This window comes from Zeugodacus cucurbitae, chromosome 4 (genome assembly GCF_028554725.1).
Source record: "Zeugodacus cucurbitae isolate PBARC_wt_2022May chromosome 4, idZeuCucr1.2, whole genome shotgun sequence".
NCBI lineage: Eukaryota > Metazoa > Arthropoda > Insecta > Diptera > Tephritidae > Zeugodacus > Zeugodacus cucurbitae.
The window spans coordinates 5,542,501-5,568,540 of NC_071669.1; the positions used below are offsets into that span (position 1 = coordinate 5,542,501).

The 26,040-nt window shown below is 36.9% G+C and overlaps 2 protein-coding genes across 6 annotated transcripts in view; one reads left to right on the top strand and one right to left on the bottom strand.

Moving 5' to 3' along the window:
- The window catches only part of LOC105221358 (CUGBP Elav-like family member 4), an 867,302-nt gene that overhangs the window by 232,674 nt on the left and 608,588 nt on the right, over positions 1–26,040 (top strand). The gene's annotated exons all lie outside the window — the stretch shown is intronic.
- LOC105210679 (uncharacterized) lies at positions 13,627–17,352 on the bottom strand. The gene is made up of 10 exons (XM_011181776.3): positions 17,163–17,352; positions 16,828–17,081; positions 16,463–16,625; positions 16,117–16,364; positions 15,661–15,790; positions 15,498–15,603; positions 15,038–15,436; positions 14,867–14,978; positions 14,703–14,811; positions 13,627–14,241 (listed from the first exon to the last, which is right to left on the bottom strand). Exons 1-10 carry the CDS (start codon positions 17,215–17,217, stop codon positions 13,835–13,837), a joined length of 1,983 nt encoding a protein of 660 aa, XP_011180078.1. The 5' UTR covers positions 17,218–17,352; the 3' UTR covers positions 13,627–13,834.

A 26,040-nucleotide genomic window follows, 5' to 3' on the forward strand; every position in this document is an offset into this window, starting at 1 on the left:
TTTTTGCTTTTTATTCAGTGCTTTATAAAAAGTGTTACAATGATCGGATTTAGTTCGTTTCGTTCCACAATATGTTTCCATCTAGACGGAGACTTCATATACATCGTAGAAGCTCACCTCCTTATTTGCGAAGAACTCGGACAGCCACTTTTCACAAACCTCTTTTGAGTTCAACTTTAAAGCACCAAGGGCGTTCGCCATGGACAAGAACAGGTGGTAATCACTTGGCGCTATGTCCGGGCTATATGGTGGATGCGATAAAACCTCCCATCCGAGCTCCCATAGCTTTTGACGAGTCATCAATGAAGTGTGTGGTCTGGCGTTTTCCTGGTGGAACACTACACCCTTTCTGTTGGCCAATTCTGGACGCTTCTGGTCGATCGCCTGCTTCAAGCGGTCGAGTTTTTCGCAGTAGATGGTAGAATTAAGCGTCTGGCCATATGGGAGCAGCTCATAGTGGATGATGCCCTTCCAATTCCACTAAACACACAACAAAATCTTCCTGACCGTCAATGCCGGCTTGGCCACTGTTTGGGACGATTCACCGGTCCTACGATCGTTTTCGCTTGATATTGTCGTATGTGATCCATCCGTGATAGTGAGCTCCTCCTTGGTTGGTGGATGCAGGTGTGCTCTTCTTAGAATGTATGCAGAGCGTTTCCTCTCTGCATACTTCGCCATTGATGTCTCTTCCACCCTAAGGGTAGGCCATTCTTTCGCCACTGCACCGGCAACTACACTCCTGGCTTCTCCCTTTGCCTTCTGCCTCTGGTTGGTAGGCTTGGCTCCGGGTGCCACTGTTGTTGTTGCCTTGCTGGAACCTGGCTTAGCTGTAGTTCCGGCACTGGTGCCAGCCTTAACATTCAGACCAGGCATAGCCACTGTCTTCGTGCTGACTATCTTAGAGCTCGTTGCAAACGCTGCTCTTTTCTCGGAACAATCCGTTCCTTCCGTCTTTATTAAGGGAGGACCGGACTCCCCTGATATATCTATTTTGTTTTTGGTTGTGTTCATTTCTGGACCCACGAGTGTAGGGGGAAAAAAGTCCACTTGCGCATAGCCCCCGCTACGCAAGCAACGCTTTCTTATTACGGAGTTCGCCAGGTATCCGTAAGCTCCGTTCGAGACTGGGCTATTTAAGGGCCCCCAGCCAGGTTGATCCTCGGCACGGGTCGCATGACACCTTGATCCAGCCCCTTGTTGTACCCCCTACCATAATACGACTGCGTCATCGAATGCTGTGCTATTGATGAGCAACAAACACTCAACAACGGAGTCGTACCTTAGCTAGATATCTCACGACTGTGGTGGGGACAGACCGTTACAGGACAGTTCCCTCCACAGTTGCGACACTGTGGTAACTATTACCAGTCGGCACCCTCGCGGAAGGCTAAACCCTTAACAAAAATGTATTTTCTTTCATGCATTACAACTTCTACATATCCCTCTGTTCTTTTTATATCCACTTATTCTTTCATTTGAAATTTGCTTACGTTGCGTGTTAATTCATTGCTCGTCGTGATATAATAACAAGTTGGGCAAATAAATAGAACTAGCATATCTCTCTACATATTTATTTATACAAATATTCTTTATTTTACCAGCATTTCTTACTCTCCTGGGAATACAAACGTTTACACATGTTCGCATTTGGCTTTCTTGAGTAAAACGTGCTCTGCCGCATGTGTGTTAAACAAGCAATTACTTTTACGTAGCTAAAAGTAAAAAAAATATGTTTACGCATTGTTTTTTATATAAATTGGCAGACTTTACTGAGCCACATAATATTTGTTGTTATTTAGACAGAACTCCCTGGTGGAAAAAGCAGTGATTTTTGCTCAGTGTGTGTATACTGATTTGTGTGCTAGAGAGCGGAAAATGTTTCTGTTTTATTAATCATTATTTTTTGGAAACTCCGAGAGAGAGAGAACTCTTTACGAATATCATCTAAAAATTCTTATAAGAAAAATGTAATATAAATTTCATATCAACCTTATTTCCTTTCTCAAACGAAGCACTTTCTTTATAACCCACAAACTGATTCCTCCAATGTCCGGCTTTAAAAACGTTAACACACTATTTTTTATTACTCTATCACCACATCGTATTCACACGAATGATATTTGCATATCTAAATTACTCACGTATCTCAATGTACACACTCCCATTCACATACACAAACCCCCTTACACGTATACATTTAGTCATGTCGCAGTTGCTCTTTCAGTTTGAACTTCGTCTTCCATTCCATTTCCCATGCCTCCCATCGGCTGGTTGACTTCCTGATCAGTGTGCATCAGCTGCCACACAACCGGCCCGACCAGCATTTCAACCAACTCTAACTGCGGCATCCTCGCTCTGCCCTGCCCTGCGAACAGTTTAAGAACTCATAAAGTAAATGTCCTTTATGAGCGTTGATGGCCAACGAGGCATTCGCCATGTCCATTTCAAACTTCATCCAGCCGCTCGTACGCTATTAGCGAGGCCTATTAATGTTAAATCGCGCAAAGTGAACATGAACACAGTCACACACACAAGCACAGCCGTGTTTGGCTACTTAATGCTTGCTCCGTATATACATATATATAAATGCTGAAATATTAAGCATTATGGGGTCATGAGTGTAGTTGTCACCAGCATAAATTCTAATGTTTGCGGCCATTACGAGTGGTATCCGCATATATAAACACATATACACTTTAATACTAATATACATCCTTTTAAATTACTACATTGACTCTCAAACTGTTTGTTATGCTACTGTTATCCTTTTACAGGATATGCACACTGAAAAAGTTAACAAAGATCACACTTTGAAAATAAGTGTATTTCTCTTTAAAGGAATTCACAGTTTGAGCGACATATATCTACAGTTTATATAGCACTGTTGTGCTCTGTACGTTGGCATCAAAATTGTATACTCAACTAAGGTTGATTTGGTTTGAGCATATGATAATTTCAGAAACTTTGGTTTCTGTTTGGAAAGCACAGTGTTAGTCCAACACACTTACCATAAAAGTTCTTTAAAGATATGTTAATTTAGTATTCACTGTTAAATAAGGATAGAGTAAGCTTGCAAAGCTCTTCCTGTGTATAGCATTCCTATCTACAAACAATTTTGAAGCTTTTTGGTTTTTCTGAAGGCTAAGTTTCTTAAAAAAACATACAGAAAAATTTGTTCTTATGTATATTTTATTACAAAAGCGCGAAAGCCTTGGAGCTTTTTTACCATGTCTCCTAGAACTGTAGCAACATTAAGCAAATACATGTACAAAATAGTTTCTGAAAGCTTTTTCTACTCAGCAAAATCGTGTTTACGTGTCTTTGATGCTACTAAAGAGCTTTTGTAAAGAGCTTTTAGTCAGAAATTGTCACCTTTGTAACTTGTTTAATTTTCCGTCAGAGGTCACAGTGGTCGCCAAACTTTGTCAAAGTTATTTGTATACTTTTGTACATTGACACCAGATGCTGGGAGCTTTTACTCAAAAATTGTAAAAGTTGAACAGCAGTGACTTTGTTTAGTCATGACAAAAACCATTCCAAAATTTTACTAGATTTTTGAAGCTTTTCAAGTTGCTGCACTACAAATCCGAATATACAATTTAATGTATGTATATTTATTTTGTCGAAAGCTTTGAGGATTACATATCTATGTATGTATATTAGGTGAGAATGAATATGCCTCAGTAACAACCTGTTGCCACATTTTAATTCCCTATGCAATATACCTTCAAAATATAGAAGTATATGAAGAGAGTAACTGCTTATACGAGATTTTGCCAATACCAAAAGAGAGTCCTTTTAATTAGAAGAGCTTAAACGTTAAGAGTAAATCTTGTTATATAAAAATTGGGAGGGTATTAATTAGAAAGAGGCTTATTGTTCATGAAATTACTAAAATTTTATATAGATAAGGCATATTGAAAAAAAATAAAGCTTTTCATTACATATTTTTATAAAATTGAATAATTTCAATTTCTTCTCTCTACTTTTTATACCCTACCATAGATTCTTTTGTTTTACATGCCTATATAATAATTTTTATTTGAGGGTGTTTACATACGATTTTGCATAAGTGTATGTTTTTTTGCGAAGCTTTCAGCATTATTGATTGATTTTTGCTCCGTCTTTTTTGGCGTACTGCCAAACCACACCCATATTTTGTGAGAACTTAATACACAAACAACTATATTAGTAGGTGAATAGAAAATAAAACAAATGTATATACTTATATTAGTAGGCCTGTCAAGTTTAGAGGGTAGTTTGCATAAATTAATGAAAAATGGCGCCTGAAGGTATGCTACAATCTAATAAATACAATACTTAAACAGTGAATAAATAAATTGATGCGCTTAAATTGCTAAATTAAAGATTTTGTTACAAGTACTTGCTTAATGCCCACTCAACACCAACATAAACGAAGCTATAAGCCGAAGCTATGCAGTTTGCTATACTATTTGTAGCAGTGTTGTTCGAATTCTCGCAATCACTAATGATTCTACGAATTCGCCATTCAAGCATTGTAAAGTAGCAAAATCCATAAATAACAACCAATCAGGTGTATGAATCATATGTCAGCCAACAGTTCTAGGTATTTATTTGAATGACTGGGGGAATATGTTGCGCTGCTAACATTTAATCGCTCACTCGATTTTGTAAGCTTAGCTTTATTGCCCCGCTATTTAACGGGAACATTTGTATTTAAATGTGTTTGTGTGTTTCGGTCGATGCCAGTGAGCAGAGAAATATTATACGCTACATTGAGCAAACTCAATAATGATTTCAGATGTGTTGGCGGCATACTGTTGAAGGCATTAGGGTAGATATGAGTTGGCAGAGAAATATATGTAAATAAATGATATGTGAAGTATTTAGAGAGCATAACCGGTATCGATCGGATTATTCAAAAACTTTTCCAAGAAAAGACCAAATCGCTGAAAAAATTCCAAACATTACATATTAAAGCAAGGGTATGTCTGAGTGGTCAAAATTATAGCAAAGGGCGAAGTGAAGTTCTTGGATTTAAGTAAATCATTAAATGGAAGATGAATCATAAGAAAAAAAGTAATTTCGGAAAAAGTTGTTCCAGAAGTCACTCTTTGAACAGAGATGTATCTGAAAGGATATACAGTTCAATAAATATCGCATGAAAGCATTACTTCAAACTCTTTATACATACATTTTACCTTTGTTCACATCTCTTCTATTTTTTTGTAGGTCTTTTATTGTCCGAAGTTGTTAAATCGTACTGATCTATAAGCTGATCATATCTGATCCGCCTCCTCCGTTGATACAGAGCTCCAAATTGGTACACGAATTGTATTCGCATTTAATTTTTATAGATTATAAAAGCATTCTACAGATCCTAGAGGAGCGCTTTATCAACATCAATATTACTGTTTGTCCTAAAAAGCTTTCTATGCTGAAGACCCTACCTTCCGGCAGAATATATACTGTACCCTGTTTTATACTGACTTTCCGATAAAATTTTCTAGAAACTAGTTCATAATTGTTTGAATTTGAAGCATTTAAAATAGCCATACGAAGCATATGGAACCGAGTAAAGATGTATTACATTCATATACATATACAAAATTCACTCACCTTTGAAAAATGGCAATCGCTTCGATGAGTTATGTTGCAATTTTACAACAAAAATCTCATAAAATAAAACCTCAACGAATTGAAAAATATCGTTGACGATTTGAATGGCTGGCAGCTGCCAAAGCACGCATTATGCACGATTGAAAAGTTAAGTGGCTCAACTGAATGGTCGTCTTGCACTCTGGCTTACAATTATATGCATACAGTTGCTCGCCAAAAAGCGCTCATCTAAGGATTGTATATGTAGCAGTGCTCGAAATGCATAAATGCAAGGAAATCAAAGTGATTTGGCGTAAGTAATCGTTTTGTGAAATTAAATATGCGTAAAAATGGCAGGCAATATGTTTTATATTGAATGTATGGGAGTTGAACAGGGTAATCGGAAGTATAAAAATATTTTTTATTTTTTGAAAGTCATGTATGGGAACTCAGAAATTATTGTAGCGTAAAATAAGCAAATTTCTTTTAGAATATTTATTTGGCTATGAAAATGCATATTTTATGGTTAATTAGATTTAAAAGTGCGGAATCGATTGTATAAATTTCAAATCACATTTCTAATGCTGGCGATTTCGCCAGAAAACTCAGCCATGTTGTGGTCAGTAATCGGCGGGACTCCGCCGACACCCCCCGTCCGTCCGTCAGTTGTTTTCCCGGAGTTTCAGTCCGTGAAAGCCGCAGGTAATATGGCGTTACCCAGGGTGCACCACCGAAGGCGACCTGCACTACACCCCAGAGGAACTCTTTCAAAATTTTGGTCAACAAGTTCGATTTATGGAAGGAAATTTGTATGATATTTGACTTCTATTGCCAATTCAAGAGTTCGAATTATGGAGAACTTCAAGTTAGAGAAGTTTGAGTTATGGAAGAAAATTTGTATGAAATTTGATTTCTAAACTCTATTGCCAGTGCAAAAGTTCGACTTGTAGAGGTCTTCGAGTTATAGAAGTTCGAGTTATGGAAGTTCCACTGTATTTTCTTTCGAGATCCGGGTCTTACTAGACTAAAGTCTTCTCCCAAGGTCTGAAAATCATTTTATTCCGACATCTCAAACTCATTTGAGCTCGACTGAGAGATAAGATTCATTTAATGTTGAAATAAAGTAAGTGTTTGTTCAACTCCATTTCAATATATTTTATTGAAAAAATAGTGATTAGAAAGAAAGAAATAGATTTTAGTATGAATTCTCAGGTACCAACCTTATGAAGCCTACAAAATTGAATTTGAGTTTTGTAAATGAGAATCAAATCAACTAGTGCTTTCAAAAAAATAAATTTCTGTTGAAAAGAGAAACTGCCAAACTCTCAAGGAGGCATTAGAAATACAATAATAATGTACAGCTTCACTCGATTTGCCAACTAGCAACATTGTGGAAACCTTAGCACTGCCAACACAAAGTGAACAAAACATTTGTAGGACTTGAAAAACAGCAAACAACAACAACACTTATAAAAAATGAAAGTAAATAATATATAGAATCTGAAAAAAATACTTTGAATTCATGCCACACCGACAAGACGAGAGACAGAAAGCATGAACACTGGCTGAGCTGTGAACCGTGTGCTGTGACATTCTCTTGGCATACCTGCTAAGCCAACTTTTAAAGTTGCTAATTAAAGTTGAAGCATTTTTAATTAAGACAACGGCGCAGCAAAATAAGTGGAAATGGAAAATGTTCTGCTTTGCATTTGTTGTAAACACCTGATTGTGCTTTGACTGCTATTGTTGTTGTTGTTTTTTGTTGCTTACATTGTTGCTATTGCTGCAACACGCTCTGTATTTAGGTGTGTTTGTGTTGTTGCTGCATTTGTTAGTAGCAAACTTTTTAATTTAATAATATTGCAAATATTTTTCATAAAACAATTTCACAAATTCTATTAAATTCATACAAAACCAAAGTTAAAAGCCAGCAACCGCAAGGCAGTGTAGAGAGTGCGGGGTTAGAGGCAGTGGTCGGCTAAAGTGCTAGAAGTGCATGGAAAATATTTTTTAATCAAATATGGTCTCTCTAAAAGTGGCTCAGCAGCTAGCTTAGGGAGTGAGAATTAGTGTGGTGAGCAGTCAAGGAGAAGGACTCGAACTGAGAATACATTCTGTACTTTCACACGCAATTAGTACATGAATAAAGTAGAAGAGAGTGAAGATTTTATATATATGAAGATTTACAATTTTAGCTCTGAGAAAGTGATTAGACACTTGATTTTTCGGTAGACTTCATTCCGGATCGTGATATTGATAAGCTTACCTATGGAAACCCAACAGAGTTTCTATGGAAATGGAGCGTCATCTCGTTTGATATGTCGTTATTAGACCTACTTACTACCACTGTATAGGACTTGAGTTTAATCTAAGTTCTGAATTTCGAAAGTTCCAGAAATTTCCGAGTTCCGGAAATTTCATGGCACCGAAAAGCTTGATTAAAATCCACTAAGTGTTTGAGAATGGCTTAAAAATTGTAAATATGTTCTTTAATATCTGGTAAACACACCTCAAGTATGAGGCCAAAAATTCTTGAACAAATATTCAGCTGAGATGTAGAGGTCAGCTGAATTCTATACTAAGAGATTGTAGAATGGATGTGTCATCCTCCTGTTTTCTCCTATACTTTCGCTTAAAGATTCTCTAATCGCTTACAAATTTGGTTCACAAAGATAGCGGTTTGAAAGTTGTCTCTCAAGTTCAAGGGGTACGTATACTAGAAGAGACAGTTATGAGAAGTATATTGAAAAAATACCAAGCTACTTCATATCCATTAAAAGTTAACTCTACACTCTTTAGTTTGTAGAAAAACGAAGCCGTTTAAACTTGAAATCGAACCCAATTGCTAGAACCTTTTCTTGTTTCGAGGAAATTATGTGCGAAATTTATAAAAGTATATCTCTCTGAGGCCTGTTTATACACTTACCCACACAGTACTGCCATATTAGTCTACATATATCCTTTATTTAGGACCTATATATGTAGATCCTCATATATCTTCCAAAATGTGAGTATATAACTTCGTTTTGTTGCTGATACATATCTAAATTTTTTGGCTGCTCTTGCCCAAAATGTGGGTATACTCTTGTATATATAGCTATATATATAAGTATGAGATAAAAAGTCGTTATGCCAACCCCACTACTACACCATCAAACGCATACAATGGTTGGCTTCTTGTTTTTGTTATTACTCGTGGCGAGAAGTTGTTGATTGCTACTACTGCTTCTATTTACGAGTATATTGCTGTTGATGACGATGATGAAAGCGATTGCTTAGCAACGCAACAGTTTGCCATGGCAATAATACCTTATAATTTGTGATTGAGTTTTATTCAACGAACGAACGAACGAACCAAAGAAAGGAAGAAAGAAAGAAAAAAACATAACAACAACAAAAAATAGCGATTACAAAGTATGACAACAAAAATGTAGTAGCAATAACAACAAACAAAATAGCGTAATAAATGTGAAAAAGTGTTGTTGCTGTGGTAGCAAAAGTTCAGTTGGTTTGAATGATTGCTGGTGGCTGGCAGCTGTGGCGCAGCTGTACGGTAGAAGGAAAAAAGAAGACATAGCAAAGTGTAAGGCATGAGAGACAGAGTGTGCGGTTGTGCGTTGCAAAAGTTGGTTGCGCAAATGCGAAACAACAAACGTGAAAGTAAGAGTTCAGCAAAAAGCTAGAAGCCAATAATAATTTTTATTGCTGGAAGCAGTTAGGAAATGCAGGAAGGTCAGCAAAGGTGGGAGAGCGAAAAATAGGTTGATAATTAAGTAATATTCTAGTAACATATGTGTATAAGAAAATAGAGCATTTAATAAGAATTATGGAAGAGGAATGAAAAAAATTTAAGAATAAATTAAGAAATTAAAAAATATGGTTTTTTCGAGGGTTGAAACCTTGATGGTTTCTTATGCTCAAGAATCAATGAGAAATATTGGTCGTTTTCCAGAACATCAGTTATGAACGTGAGGAAAAAATTAAAATATCTCATAATAAACTGCAGTTCTACCTTCTTTTTGAAAGCTATGTGAAGTAGCAGACTGAGATCTAACTATCGCCACTTCTGAATTTCATAAGGACTTTGATATTGAAAATACATAAATCTTGCTTACTTTGAGGTGATTAACAGACAGTATCGTCCTTATTCCGTGAAGAAGTAAAAAATTACTGAAATTCCTAGAAGCATACCTTTGAGGGCAGTATATACTTTAGGGCGCTACTTACATATTGCTGACTTTACTCTTTTAGAAAATAATTCGTACTAAAACTAAATAGGTTTTGCACAATTTTAGACGTTTAACAGGTAGTAAGCTTCTTTATTACTTTCAGGTTTGGACCTAAACAATTACAATTTTACTGAATTTAGGATGGGAAGCACAGCTCAGAGGGCTCTGCATACTTTTAGGCGCTACATACATTTTACTTCGTTTAAATTTCAAAAATTTTTTCTAGCACTTTTTCTAACGAAAGTATTGGCAATACGAAGCTGGCTTTAAATTCATTGGCAATATTTTCGTATTTATTATTTTTCTTTCTCTTGCAGTTGTCTGCTCTTATTTCTATATGAATTATATAGTAATTTCTTCCTGCATTGCCTTTATTATATATCATTGTAATCATTTAATTTCTTTTATATTTTTTTCCCTCCCGATTGTACTTTGTTGTCAAGTTACCAGCTGTAAGACCTTGAGTATTGTTGTTATTGCAGCAGTAGCTAATAATATAAAAGTAGTTTTATGATTGGCACACTACGTAAGGTGGTTCTAGGTTACGGCAGGGAGTTTATTTTAGTGTTTGATCATTTTAAGCCAACAAAGAACCCAGTGGGTACATTGGACCTTTATTTCAATAAAGCTAAAAAGTTGTTTTGAAAGGAAAATGTTCAGATTTTTTAAATTTATCTGAAAGTTTATTTGATAAATTTTACGCAAACTCGAATTTCCAATATTTTCCGAAAGCCGTTAATTTTTTTAATATTTCGTCAAAAGCTTCATACACACAAATATCTGTCTACAAAAAAATATTAAAGTATATAATACTTACTCAAACACATCTGATCATATTGCTTTGAGCCCTCTCAGCGCCGCTGGCATTCGTCAAAATATTTTTCTTTTATTGTTGCCAACTGTGCTTGCCAGCGATTTGTACTTACAATTGCTTCCGTTGTAAATATTTGTTATTTGCCTTTTTATTTGCTGTGTTGCCTTTGTTGTTGTGCATTTTATGAAATTCCTTTAGCGAAGTCCTACTCAATTAGTTGAAATTTCTTATTTATTGCGGATATTTTACTTTATTTTCGAGAATACTTGTACTTGTACTTGTAGTGATGCCACTGAGGAAGTGAAAACTGTGTGAGCATGAAGACGTCTTTGTAGTCTGTAGTATGTGTATGATTGCAAAGATTATTTTTACTAAATTCTACGACAACAATTAAGGTAAAATGTCTCGTATTTAATTTCAAATTTATTTCAGTAAAATTTTTGGAATTTCTGCTTTTATTTTAATAACGATACGAGTACTTGCTCGGGAAGTTATTTCTCAATAAGCGAAATGCTAGAGATAGTTTTTAAATTGTAGAAGTACAGAGAGATTAATGAAAGCCAGCGCAAAATCTGAAGAGGAACACAGGGATGGGGATTAGATATGGCTTCACTCACACTCTCAGACTTCTAATTTTGCTTAGTATGCCCCTTGTTAAGGTAGTGAAAGGAAGGAATATTTGTACCAAGAGTAAGCTGGACCAAAAGGATATCTTAACAGGCGAGTCTATTTCGAATTGTAGACAGAGTATATTGACCCAACTATCTCATTTCAACCAAAATCAGTCACCAAATGTGTTCAATACGCTTCTTGCTGCAAGAAAAAATTAAAAGCAAGTAAATAAATAGCATTTAACTGTTAAACTTCCAGCTAAACTCACTAAGGAACTCAGAACAGAAAAAAAGTAATGCATCAAAGTTTTTGGGTGCATTTGCGCTTGAACGCTCCACAAAGCTGCGCGCGAAATAGCTGAAGTTTTGAAGAGTTGTTGCCACCACAGCAACTCAAAGTACTTTCGCCGCGGTATTTACGCTAGCTGCTGTGGCAAAGCGGTGGCTATATGCCTACAGTAGCATGTGCGCTTTAGTGAAAATTTATCAGCGCTTCATCAGCGCGTGTGCGACAGATGCTCAAATGTGCATTCATATTTTTTTCTGCGTCCCCGACAAGCACTTTCACATAACTCGCTTGTCTTCACACATTTATTGAGAACTTCAAGTGGTGTGGTTTGGGGAATGTTAACCACTGTTGCGCGGTGGGTGAGCATGGCCTGAAGAGCGTACATCAAAAATGCTGAAGGATGCTACATGGGAGCTTAACGGTGGTGTTGCTTAGAAATTTTGCTTATGCTTTTCCCGCAGCGGTCCGTCTGCTTGATTGCCTGCCGCGTGCGCTTGCTGTGTGGTGGGTTTCTATTGACGACCGAAATTCCTAAACTAATTAGCTCTGCTTGAAGAAATACTTTTTGTTACGGTCGTTGTTATTGTTGTTGGTGTACACAGGAATTTCTGGCACACACAAGTTTTTCCACACATACATACTGTATATCGTATGATTTTGTTAATAATATGTGGAAGCACATGCAGATTAAAGCGAGTTTCTTGTTTATGTTGCTGGATTCATTTCACTCTTCATTAGTTTGATGGCGTTGCATGGTTGCCATATTAAGTGTTGCAGAGAGTATACAAGTTTATAGATAATAAAATGATAAGCACGCTCAGAATTCATTTCTAATCTGAAACTGTTTTGCTTTAAAACTTTCAGAAGAATATCAATTTCTTTTCACAATGTTTGGAGAGATTTTAAGAATATTTTCTGTTTTTGGTGTGTTTCGTAAATGTATGGAGTAATTCGAAGTATTTACGGAATAGTCCGAAAATTTGCGGACTAATTCGGAGTTACAAAATTTTCTATAAAATGCCACTCCAAAAATTTTCGGACTATCTCGGAGTTAAAAAAATATCTCTAATTTAAATTTTTACATATTTTCTGTTTTTGGCGAGTTTTGTAAATGTTTGGAGTAATTTCGATTGATTTCGGAGTAATTCGGATTATTTTCGGAGTAGCCCGAAAAAATTTCGGAATAATTCGGAGTTAAAAATATTTCCTCTTCTTCTTCTTGACTGACGTAGACACCGCTTACGCGGTTATAGCCGAGTCCAAAACAGCGCGCCACGAATCCCTCCTTCTGGCAGTTTGGCGCCAATTGGTTATACCAAGCGAAGCCAGGTCCCTCTCCACCTGGTCCTTCCATCCGAGTGGAGGTCTCCCTCTTCCTCGGCTTCCTCCGGCGGGTACTGCATCGAATACTTTCAGAGCTGGCGCACTTTCATCCATTCGAACAACATGACCTAGCCAGCGTAGCCGCTGGCTTTTTACTCGCTGGACTATGTCTATGTCGTCGAATAGCACATACAGCTCATCGTTCCATCGTCTGCGGTATTCGCCGTTGCCAATGTTTAAGGGACCATACATCTTCCGCAAAACCTTTCTCTCGAAAACTCCTAGTGCCGTCTCATCGGATGTTGACATCGTCCACGCTTCTGCACCGTAAAGTAGGACGGGAATGATGAGGGACTTATAGAGTTTGGTTTTTGTTCGTCGAGAGAGGACTTTACTTTTCAATTGCCTACTTAGACCATAGTAGCACCTGTTGGCAAGAGTGATTCTGCGTTGGATTTCCAGGCTGACATTGTTATTGCTATTAATGCTGGTTCCCAGGTAGACGAAATTATCTACAACTTCAACAACAGTGACGTGGGAGCCAAGACGCGAGTGCGGTGACTGTTCGTTTGATGACAGGAGATATTTCGTCTTGTCCTCAGACCCATACGCTCGCTTCTTTATCCAGTCTGGAAAAAGCAGAACTAACGGCGCGGGTGTTGTTTCCAATGATATCAATATCATCGGCGTACGCCAGTAAAACCAGTTAAAATACCGTTCCGACAATTTTCGGATTAATTTGGAGTTAAAAAAATATTTCAACAAAAAAAAAAAAAAAAAAATCACGTTCCCATACATATGTACTACTACTCGGCAAGTGGATGAATGAATTTATAATTTTATTATGCTGCGTATTGTGAATTTGAAGCTGTTTTAAGCGACGGACTAAGAATAAAAAAACGTACTTCAAATCCTACAATTAGTCTATGAAACAACTTAGAGTAACTGAAGTTGTTTTATAGTAATTATACATATGTATATTCACTTAGTTGACATTGACCACCGTTTGAGCTTTCTTCTGACTGTACCTGTAGTAGATCAACTCGCCGATGAAAGCGAAGACACTGAATACTATGCCAATTATCAGAGGCAACACCAAACCAATGAAATTGCCCATATCCAATTTAACAGGACCCACATCGAAATCCATATACATTGATGCTTGTATCTCTTCCTGCTGCTGGCCATCCATGTAGGTGGCAGCCACTTCCCATTCCCAGAAAATATCCAAACCAGTTGAGTGCACTGACATAATCACTTCATTCAATTTGGGCAGCATGGCCCATAGGCGTGGCACGAAGGCGAAACAATATTGAAAATAAATATCGTCAATCATGAGCTTGAGGCGTTTAAAGGATTCATCCGTGAGGAAGTCAACGTTGCCAAAATGACCTGGAGGAAATAAAAATGAAATGCAAGTGTGAAATTGAGTGTGACTTGTTGAAATAATGTGGTTTCAGTTTATACATATGATGTGATGTGAACTTTTTCAGATATATATTTTTTTCGGAGTGCTTTAAAGTTTTATGAGCAGATGGATTAATCGTATTTAATCTATTAAATATTGAATTAAATTTTTTGGAGATTTTTTTACATATACTCTTCTTCAGGGTGATTTTGGTTTTTCGGAGTAATTCGGAGTTTTGCGGAGTAGGTGTTAATGTGCAAAACATAATAATTTCCTCTGTAGATTTTACAAATAAAATTTTTGGACATTTTCGGATTTTTTAGGAATAATTCGGAGTTGTAAAAAACATGTATTTTATAATATCATGAAGAGGTGGTGTGATATGAAGTAATATATGCTATATCTTTATGATTTTTTACATTTCACCTTCTTTTTTTCTACGTACCGAATGCCAATCTCTCCAAGATGAAGCCCATATTCTCTGTCTTCGCAAATTGTGTTAGTTGTTCGTATGTGTAAACGTGATAATTTTCCAAAAGCGATTCCACCACCACCTACAAGCAAGGAGACGCTATGCAAAACTGACTCTAATCTGTACACTAAACTCACATCACGGTCAGCACCAGATCCTCTCAGTGAAATTACCCAATCAGGCGAGGTCGCTGTCCAAGGTATACCATGTCTGTATAGACGCTCTACAGAGTCCGAAGCTTCCTCCATGCTACATATTTATTATTTAATGTTTAAGGGGTAAACATATTTCGGAGTAAAAAAACTTACGTCGGTAGTGTTAATATCGCCGATAGACCACCACCGTAGACACTGGTCACAATCGTATCCATCATGTAGCAAGCGAAGAGCACCATACGCACCGTGTTTGAATTCACTACATAATCCGAGCCTTGCGATACAAATAGTTTCAGTGTGGTAATGTAGCCAAATTGAAAACTCTCCATTAAACCATATTGCGGTTCAGTCGGAGATGGCGCTAGATGACGTGTGAAAAAGAGTGCGATCGCCTCAAGGCCCAAGGAAGCAAATACGCCCAGCCAGAGCGTTAGTTGAAAGGGACGAAGTGGTAGTAACCAACTGGTGAGACGGTGAGGCGATGGTACAAGGCAGGTGACGCCAGAACGGCCAATAAACAAGGACATGTCCAAATAGCGATAGTCATCGGGCCTGATACGAAATGGTTTAAGAAATATGATATTAAAGGTAACTGATAAAAAATTAGGCTCACCAGAAGTATAAAGCGCCAACGATGTATTGCGACTTTCTGGACGTTATCAAACCGAAAATGCCATCAGCTGTTAGATTTGCATAAGATGTGCCCCAGTCATCTTCAGCTATGGTTTGGAATGCAATAAGCTTGGATTTAGATAGATAGCTGAAAAAATACTTACACGTATCGGCATCTACTGTACAATTAATAACTTCACAGAGCGCAAACAACATACGAACTTCAGTACCGTCAATATGTACAGTGCCACGAATATTTTCTGGAGAGTGATCCTTTACTTGAGGCTGACGATCCTTGAAAAATATAATTATACGTAATTGTAGTAGATAAATATTTCGCTTATTTCAGATTTTATATAAAAATGTCTTTGCTTCAAAACTTAGAAGCACAACACTTTCTATTCACAAATTCGGAGTGATTTCAAACAGTTTTAAGATTTAATGAGAGGTTATTAAGCGACATTTTTATTTATATTCTTATCCTTAGAGTTTTGAAAGTTTTCGGGTTAATTAGGAGTTTTTTCGGAATACTCCGAAAATTTTCGGAGTAATTCGGAGTTAACAAAATTCTTAGTATAAACGCTAAAATGAGTTTTTAACTAACTTTTACCGTGACTTACATAGTCTACCGCCGTAAATGGACGATAATCGAAAATTCCAACCGTCACTTCACGTCCCTGCAAGTTCTTCACCTTGTCCATATACAAATTAACGCCATACTCAAATTTACCATCAACAGCATTATAACGGTCCAACACATACAACTGCTCCGGATGCTCAGCTAGCGGTCCAATGAATTTATTAGTTTTCAATGCAAACGTCGAGCAATTGCCGCACTCGGCTTCGACTATTAAAACATTTGGTTGATCTGTAATTAAATTCAAGTGCCAGTAAAGTACACACAGCGATACAACATTAACTGCCAACCTTGATAAATGTGCAACGAGTAGCGCAACTGTATTTTACCTTTGAAAAGAGAATCATCGAAGTATGCGGCGGTATCCGGTTGCAAGTCCTTACGGTAGACAAATAGAAATTTATTACGCAACGAACGCCACACTGATATTCTGCTGGCATTGTAAAAGCTACGCGCAAAGCTCGGTATGTCCTCCTGGAAGGCTACAAAAGTCTACGAAGTACGCCGCAGACGAGTGAGGAGTGGTGTAAAAAACAGTGGTAATTAAAATTCATGCGTAATTAAATTAAAATACAAAATGAAACTGATTTTGCAAGGTATACTGCGCTTATCTACCGCTTATTTTAATTTTCTGACTCAACTCTTGCTCCACTTTGGCCGCCGCCGCAGCCGTCTGATTGATTACGCAACTCACCTCACAATGCGTTTCTCGAATGGCGATAGTCAATTTCTGCACCAGCGCATCGGGTTGCATGCCATAGGCCAGTTGCGTTTCGGCAAATGCTGTAAAATTGAAAATGTCCTGCTGCAAGGATTGCTGCGACAAATTGTCAGGCCAAATATTTATGTACGATATGAATTCGCTATTGGCTGGTGTTTGCAATTCAAATGGGAAATCGCGATGCCACAGGATACACGTAGCATGAGAGTCAATAAAATATGTTTGTACTGTAGTGGTAGAGTAAGCGGAATTTTATTAATAATAAAAATACAAAAAAGTATTCACGGATTTAAAAAATGCAAATTTACTTATGAAATTGAGTAGCGTAGTCCAGTGGTTGACTGCGGGTGACAGCGTTGACATATTTGATTTAATTCTTATTTATTTCGATATTTTTCCAAACACAAACTTACTTAACTGCAGGTGGCACACGAGTGCACTTACTGTTGGTGCTGCGTTGTTGAAGTGGCTTTTATAGGCATTTTTCTTTGCGCCAGGCGCTTGCAAATTAATGCAAACAAATTAAAAAGCTAGTTAGTGGTGTATTATAGCATGCGTGTTAAGTAGCTAATGGTTTCAAGACTTAATAGTTGTTTATTTGCTTGGTAAATAAAAGATATGCTGTTCTTTTACTTGAAATATATCAAGATAAAGATAAATTACACCTAGCGTCGTTTATTATAGTGATTATTTTATATTTCGTGCAATAAAGAGTTTTACAAAGTGATGATAGCTGCTAAACTACATTTCATGTCATTCTAGCTAGAAATATGTGTTTTCGGAGTAATTAGGAGTTACTCCGAAATTCAGTTTTAACACATAAATCACTAAATACACTTTTTACAAGTGCTTATAATAAATATGTATTTTCGGAGTAATTCGGAGTTTTTCGGAGTAACTCCGAATTTCAGCTATAACGCATAAAACACTAAACCAAACACTTTTTTAAATTTTTTGTACACACAAAGCTCTTTTAGGTGTTATGCAGCGTCTTACGGCACAACTGCGCAATACAACGGTCACACATACACACATACCTCACAGCATTTCTTACTTAAGTTATATTATGAATTATTTAAATGCAACTATATTTTCGCTATTTTTCATTTCCATACCATAACGTCATGCTTCCTTCCACCTCCATCCCGCATGCACTTTGTCATTTGCATGAAGCTGCAGTTGCCAAATTATAAAAAAAAAATGCCAACGCCGACGCAGAAATGTAAAATCTTCGAAATATCCTGCAGCGTTGCCGCAACATTTCTACGCATCAAATGCAGCTGTAGCAAATGAGTGTAGCAATTCTGGCAAAAAACAGCAACAACAAACACACACACACAACCATATAATATAAAAAGCTTGGCAGAAATTTTTACATTTAAATAAACCGCAAATATTTTGTGATTTCACTACAACAACAACAACATGAACAACAATAAAAGTCACGCTGGCATTGCTTGCATTTCGTTAGTGTAACGGAGTTGAAAGTTTTTCCCACAGCAAAGTGCATGTATTTGCCTGGCAGTGAGTGTGTGTGTGTGCAAGTAATTTTTCTAATTTTACCCCAACTGTTCGCAATGCCGTTGCTGCTTTTGCTGCGTTGTCAACATTTTGACAAATGTCATCAAATCTCAAGGCTGCTGCCGCTGCTGCTGCTGCTCTTTGTCAGCATTACCTACAGCATTTGCGTTTAGTGGTTTTTCTCAATCTCACTTACTGTACTCGATGTTGTTATTGTTGTTGTTGCATTTGTTTGGCTGTTTGTCAGCAGCAAGGTGTGTGGTTAATAGTTGACGCTTTCGCTTTGTCATATGCTATGCACAGCATTCAGCCATGAAATCATCATCAGCAGCAGCAGCAGTTGCTAGCAGCTGTGTTAGTTGGAGTTGTAGTTGTAGTGGTAGTTGTTGCGGCATACAAGAAGTCACTCATACGCCCTGCTGTCTTGAGTGACGACTGCCTAGCTGCCTAGTGCGCTCACATCAAATCTTCAAGAGCGACCAGCTTGCTTTACGCCTTAGCGTCTTCCACTCGATGAATTGCAGACCTACGCTGTCATAGCACATAAAATCACAACTACAACAACAACAACAATGCTATTTAACTTATTATTTAGAATAACGAAAATTTTGCATTTTCATTGCTGCTGCTGCTGCCACTGGTGTTAGTGCTGCTGCCGAAAAAGATGTCAGCGGTAAATAAGTGCTGAAATTACATTAACTCGCGACAATGACTTGCCGCCACGCTCTGTGTGTGTGTGTGTTGGCGTTAGCTTGCGACTGCGGTTGGTTGCTGCATTTAATGCGCTTAAGCGTCGCCTTTCCCTTGGCTGCTGCTGCTGCTGCAACGCATTCATTCACACTGTCACGCTGAAATATTTGCGGCATTTTTTGATACGCATTAAGCGCAGTGTTGTGTGCCAACAACCGAAATCGCTGCAAATAGTATTCGTAGAAAAGGCGCCATGAATGCCATGTTGCAGAAGTGAAAGCATAGCTTCCGAGTTGTGGGCGTTGTGGCGTTGACGGTTGTGGCAGCAAACTTGATTAAATGTCAGCGCATTATAAACAGCAGCGGCAGCAACAGCACCAGCACCAACAACAGTTAGAGTGACAATAATAAAAGCCAAAACTAATAGCTGCTGTGTGCTGCATTGAATGCATATTTTTGACGAAGAATTTCCATTTTCACTAATCATTTTCGTTGCATTCCCTGAGTTCATATACTGTATATGAAATCCGAAAGGTGTAGTCCGCTGTGCTAAGATACCCTGATAAAAAACTAATTAAACAAATAAAATTATATAGAAATTATTTAGCATGGTAGTTAAAGTATGTTCCAGATTGATTTAAACTTTTTCTCAAATTTATATGAACTCCGAATTTTTAGGAGTACAAATTTTCGGAGTTATTGATTGAAATTTTCTCTCCAACTTATATAAACTCCGAATTTTTAGGAGTACTAATTTTCGGAGTTATTACGAAAAATCGTGGTAAAATTTTTTTGTCATAATTTTGCAGCGACCAAATTTAGTTAATTCTAAAAATTCGGAATAAATATTTTTTTCGGAGTAAATTTTTATATTTATTTTTTTTATTGGTTTGTGTTTCTGATGCCTGAGTGGATCCGAATAGTATTCAAAAGTATCACTCCCCATATTTTTCCCAATTTTTCGGAATTATGCTTTTTGGAATTATTACTTCTTCCGAGTAGATTTTTAAGTCATAATTCTGCAGCAACGAAATTAGTTAGCTTTAAAAAGTTCGGAGTAGAATTTTTGAAGTTTTTAAGAGGATCAAATGGCATTGGCTGCATTTGTAATGTCTGAGTGGTATGGATTAGTATTCAAAAGTTACACTCTGCATTCTATCCGAATTTTCGGAGTTATGTATTTCGGAGTTAATATTTTTTCGGAGTAAATTTTTTTGAGTTCGAATTCCACACCAATTGTACATTCTAATTTTTTAGCACTCGATGTAATTTTTTTATTCGGAGTAGCTTTTTTTAATATTTTTTGAGAGCAGGAACTATATTTGTGACTGTAAACAAAGACTTCAAAGGTGTTGAAAGACATTATATTTACCGCCACAAGCATCGCTGGTCAAAAATTAGGAACGACAATGAGTATTTGCCGCCACTTCTCACCGCTTTTCTTTAAGTCAGTCAGCAGTAATTGCAATCTATTAAGAAATTGTTTGCTGTCAAAGTCCAGCTTTTCGCAGTATTTAACTGAAAGAGTCCGTGTGATTTAATTGTATTTTCGTGGCGTTTGGTTGCGAATTCGATTAATCTACTCAAAGAATATTTTATATTTGATTACTTGTAATCAAAGTGCAAAATTGCATAGAAAAGAAAGAATGGAGCGTTAATATCTTCACTAATTTTTAATATTTTTGATTGGAAGATATCTTTTTGTTCGATTCAGCTCACTTTTTGGATTCTTATGTCGAAATTTCACTACAGTTTGTAAGAAAAAGTAATTTGATGCATAATTGAGAGAAAATAATTAAAACAAGTAAGGAAGGGCTAAGTTCGGGTGTAACCGAACATTTTATACTCTCGCAATTTATTTATTTAACTTTATTAATATTATATAATACACAATTTGACCCACATATTCGTCATATATATTGTATAAAGTCCATTGAAAGTTGGAAACCATAATATTAGGTTAGAAGCACCGAGGTCCTCGTGTTCGATATATGGGGCCTTGAAAACCTATGGTCCGAATTCGGCGATTTTTAGAATGGGGCTGCCACACTACAAACATAGTATTTGTGCAAAGTTCTGCACCGATATCTGCACTAGTGCTTACTTTATATATTGTAATGTAAACGATTCAGATCGTCTTCAAAGTTCTGGTATATAGGGAGTAGGCGTGGTTGTGAAGCGATTTGGCCTATTTTCACAACATATCATTGGGATGTAAGGAAACTATTACAAACCAAGTTTCATTGAAATCGGTTGAGTAGTTCCTGAGATATGGTTTTTGACCCATATGTGGATGACGCCACGCCCATTTTCCATGTTGTAAAAAAATGAGTGCAGCTTCTATCTGCCATTTCTTATGTGAAATTTAGTGTTTCTGACGTTTTTCGTTAGTGAGTTAACCCACTTTTAGTAATTTTCAACCTAACCTTTGTATGGGAGGTGGGCGTGGTTATTATCCGATTTCTTTTATTAGACTGTATTAAGAAGTGGCTAAAAAAACGACTGCAGAAAGTTTGGTTTATATAGCTCTATTGGTTTCCGAGATAAAATCCTATTAAAGGCCGGGGTCACGCCCACCTTCCCAAAAAAATTACATCCAAATATGCCCCTTCATAGTGCGATCCTTCATAGCAAATTTTATTTCCATAGCTTTATTTATGACTTAGTTATGGCACTTTATGTGTTTTCGGTTTTCGTCATTTTGTGGGCGTGGCAGTGGTCCGATTTTGCTCATTTTCGAAAGCAACCTTTCTATGGTGCCAAGAAATAAGTGTCATTACGATATCTTAATTTTTACTCAAGTTACAGCTTGCACAGACGGATGGACGGACGGACGGACAGACATTCGGATTTTAACTCCACTCTTCGCCCTGATCACTTTTTAGTATATATAGCCCTATATCTAACTCGTTTAGTTTTGGGTGTTACAAACAACCGTTATGTGGACAAAACTATAATACTCTCTAACAACTTTGTAAGACAATAAAGGCATCCTTTTTGGACGATTGATTCAACAATAAAGATATGTTAGAGACTTGCTTTCCCAAAACTACAAAAAAAAAGGTTTTGTGTCTCAGCATTTCGATCTATAAAGATGATCTTCCAATTTTATAGCGCCCATAAGAAAATAGCTCTGAGGTATATATGTAGGTATACAAGTGTACCAGTACCATTATGAAGAACTCTTCCCGCATTTGGTTGCACAATCAATGAAGCGTATAAATTACAGTTTAGAAACGCGGAGAATGAGGCAAAATATAGCACAGATTTTTTTCAAATTTTAAGCAAGCAAACAACAAGCAGACTGACAGTGGCTGCAACAAATCCTCGCCTAAACTACAAATCGGCTATAGAGTAGACGAAAAAATTATGAAAACGCAACAGTAAGCCAGCTAGGAATAAACTGAAGGACGGCGGCTTGGTAGAGTGACTGAGCTTTGGCACACCTCGTGCGCGCGCGTTACTAATCTGCCGTGCAATCGGAAATCGGCAAAACGGAAAATCGAAAAATCGCGCAAGTGCAAGCAAACCACTTGAAGCTCAAGCGTTTGCGCGCAAAATTCCTACTTAATTGGCTGAATCCGATCAGGGAGATGAGTTGTTGGGTTGTGTGCATTTTTTTGCGTTTGCTTTTCGAATAACAACAACAACAGGTTGTGTAAAGCAGCACATGAAGACGCGCGGGAGGAGAGTGTGTGCGTGGGAGCGCAACTCGCATAAAGCGCCAGCTATTTTGTTCGTTCGAACTAAAAGTGAAGTGCGCACTTTTGTCTGTCATTAAGGCAACGGCAATGTATTGATTGCTGCTGCTAATGATGCTGTTGCTGCTGTTGTTGTTGTTGCTGCTGATTTAGTACAGTGCGTAATGTAATGCCAAAAGTGAAGTGGCCATCATGCAGCTTGCGTTGAGTGCGAGCATTTTGCGAATCGTAGCTTAGCAGACGCTTACGCGCCGGGCTTGTGAGTGCATAAACGAGTGGATTATTGAGTACCGTTATACATGCAGTGTAGTGCAATGCATGCACACAAATGCAGGCACGCACACATAGGTGAAATATAAGAACGCGCGCCATACGTTTTACAATACAGCGCTGCCGCTGCTGGGACTCTACTTGCTTTTGCCGTTGCGCCAATGCACATTAAAGGAATTCACAGTTCCATAGTTCGGCAAGTTTTGGGTGAAACAAAAGGGAAAACTGCTTCTCTTGTTTTTACTGAAAGGGTTGTGGAGTTGCACACATTCAACCAACTGCTGACTGCCGGAGATTTTACAATCAATTCGTTGGTAAATCGCTGTGGATTCTTTTAGTTGTTTTTCTTTTTTTTTTGTAAACCGCTATGCATTCTCAGCTCTGCAATCTGCTTGCTAGCTCTTCTCCAATCGTATGTGCATTCATTCGCTTCATTTGTAACATAACTGTTCTTTATTAATTATTAATTTAGTGTGAATGCATGTATTTTACAAATTTATTTACACTGCAATTAAGTTTCAAGTTCGCTGCGTGATTAACTCTTGTGCTGCCAAGTAATTTTTTTTTTCAATTAAAAGATTATTTTTTCTTATAAATGGTTGTGAAAAGTAGCAAATAATACGATAAAAATGTTTTCCACCATTTTCACCATTTCTAGGTGACTTTTATTTGAGATTTCTTATGTTACTCATACGCCATGGTGTCTGCAAAAAAGCGAATAATTTATATTATCGAATTCGGTATTTAAAAAGAGCTTCACATGCAGACTAGGTAAGTTAGAATAGTAGATAGCACATAATATTTCTCTCAACTCTTGAAGGCCTTCAGTATATTAAAATGTTACTCATACGCCATAGTGCTTATTGTAGACATACTATTCAATAATGATAAATTCACATATTTTGATTGAATATTGAGGTATTTAAGGGAGTCTAAGTAACCTAAATCTTAATTAAACACATATTATAAAGATTTAATGTAGCTATGCTTATAATATTACTCATACGCCACGGCAAACTGTAAAAATAGTCGATTTTCTCATACTTTTTTCACCCTAATTGTAATTAATCCTTGCAGTGATGTTGAAAAAATCATTCTACTCTTAATTGACTCACTTTTATACACGAAGTTAATTAACTTAGTGTTATTTTGGCTACCAAGTCCTTATGTTAATCATAAGTCAGATGTTTTTTGATTGCAAATTTGGACTAAATATGTATTTGCAGAACTTTTTTACTGAAATGTGAGTTCAAATTATGAATTCTTATTTTTATAAAAAATAATGAGAACAAAATAAATATATTTATTATAAAAATATATCCCTTTATAGCATCATGTGACAGATATGTTACAAACCCTTTTAGAGGGTACAAAACATAAGATAATTAATTTTTCCCTCTTTAGTATGATATAGCAGCACTGTCACACTCCGTATTTTTCAATTTTAAAATTCTCTGGTTTTTTATGTATTGGCATCACTTATAAACCGGTACTTTCTTTTTCGCTGTGGTAAAGTTAGTGAATGCACATGCTTGCAATTACCGAAAAGATAAAAATAAGAAAATTTCCAGTGGTTTAATAAAATATTTAGTGGAAAAGTCCAGGTAAGTTCACTATTATGTTTAATTTCTATAAGATACTACGAAAAATGTTCACTAATACAATATATAGTGAAGTTTAGGTTTGTACCATTTCTGTGACATTGAGTAATAAGGGTCACTAAAAATTTGTTTGTGTTGATTTCTTATATACTTCACCAGAATGGCGTCTCGTAACTTATCTGCTGATAAAATTCTTGAAGAGTTGATGTATTATGAAAGTAGTGAAGATGGGTTCGAAACTGACGATAATAGCGTTACAGATCCCTATATTGATCCTGAGGGCGATATCAGTTCAGACTTTGAACTCGATTTTGAGCAAAATGACGCTCTTTTGGAAAACGAAAGTGAAGATATTGACGTTCGCTTAGAGGAATCAGCCATGCCTACAAATGCCACTCAGAAAGGATCGTCACATCGCCATAAACCAAAAATGTATGTAGTCTGGAAGAAAAAGAATATTGAACTAAATGAACATCAAATACGTTTCACTGGAAAGGAAGAACTGCCTGCTGATATTTTGGATTTGGAAACACCCATACAGTTTTCCTAAAAATATTTCCTCTTGAATTAATCACAGATATTGCGCAACAAACTAACCTATACATAAGGGAAAAGGATCCCAACAATAGTTTCCATGTATCCGAAATCGAGGTTCAACAATTTGTTGGGATAACATACATGATGTCTTTGGTGCACCTCCCGAGAGTGACGAAACATTGGAATAACGAAATCGGTACACCTTTCATAAAGGAAACAATGGCAGCGAATAAGTTTGAAAAATTGAGACAATGTATTCACTTTAATGACACTTCTAAGATGTTTTCTTGTGATCATCCCCAAGCTGATAGACTTTTTAAAATTCGACCAATATTGGCAAAAGCAAATGAAACTTGCAAAAAATTCCGCTACAAAGACAGCTATGTGTAGATGAGCAAATTTGCTCCACCGTCATAACCCTAAAAAGCCGAAAAAATGGGGATTTAAAATATTTGTACTTTGCGACACTAACGGATTCGCGTGTAGTTTTGAAGTGGAATCTGGAACTGAAAATATTTTGAAACCCGGAGAACCAGATTTAGGTGCTGCTTCAAATATTCCAAAGAACCAAAACTATAAACTTTATTTCGACAACTATTTCACTTCATTGTCACTTATAGAATACTTGGCCAAGGAAGGAATTCTTAGTTTAGGAACAATACGACGAAATAGGATACCTGACTGTAAACTGCCAACAGATAAGGATATTTCGAAAAAGAGCCGTGAACACAGCGTAGAATATGTTGGAAATGTGCGAGGAATAGAAAGACAACAAAAGTGTAACTCTTGCTTCTAATTTCGCTGGTGACCTACCGAAGACCACAGTACGCCGCTATGATAAGGCAAACAAAAGGTACATAGATATT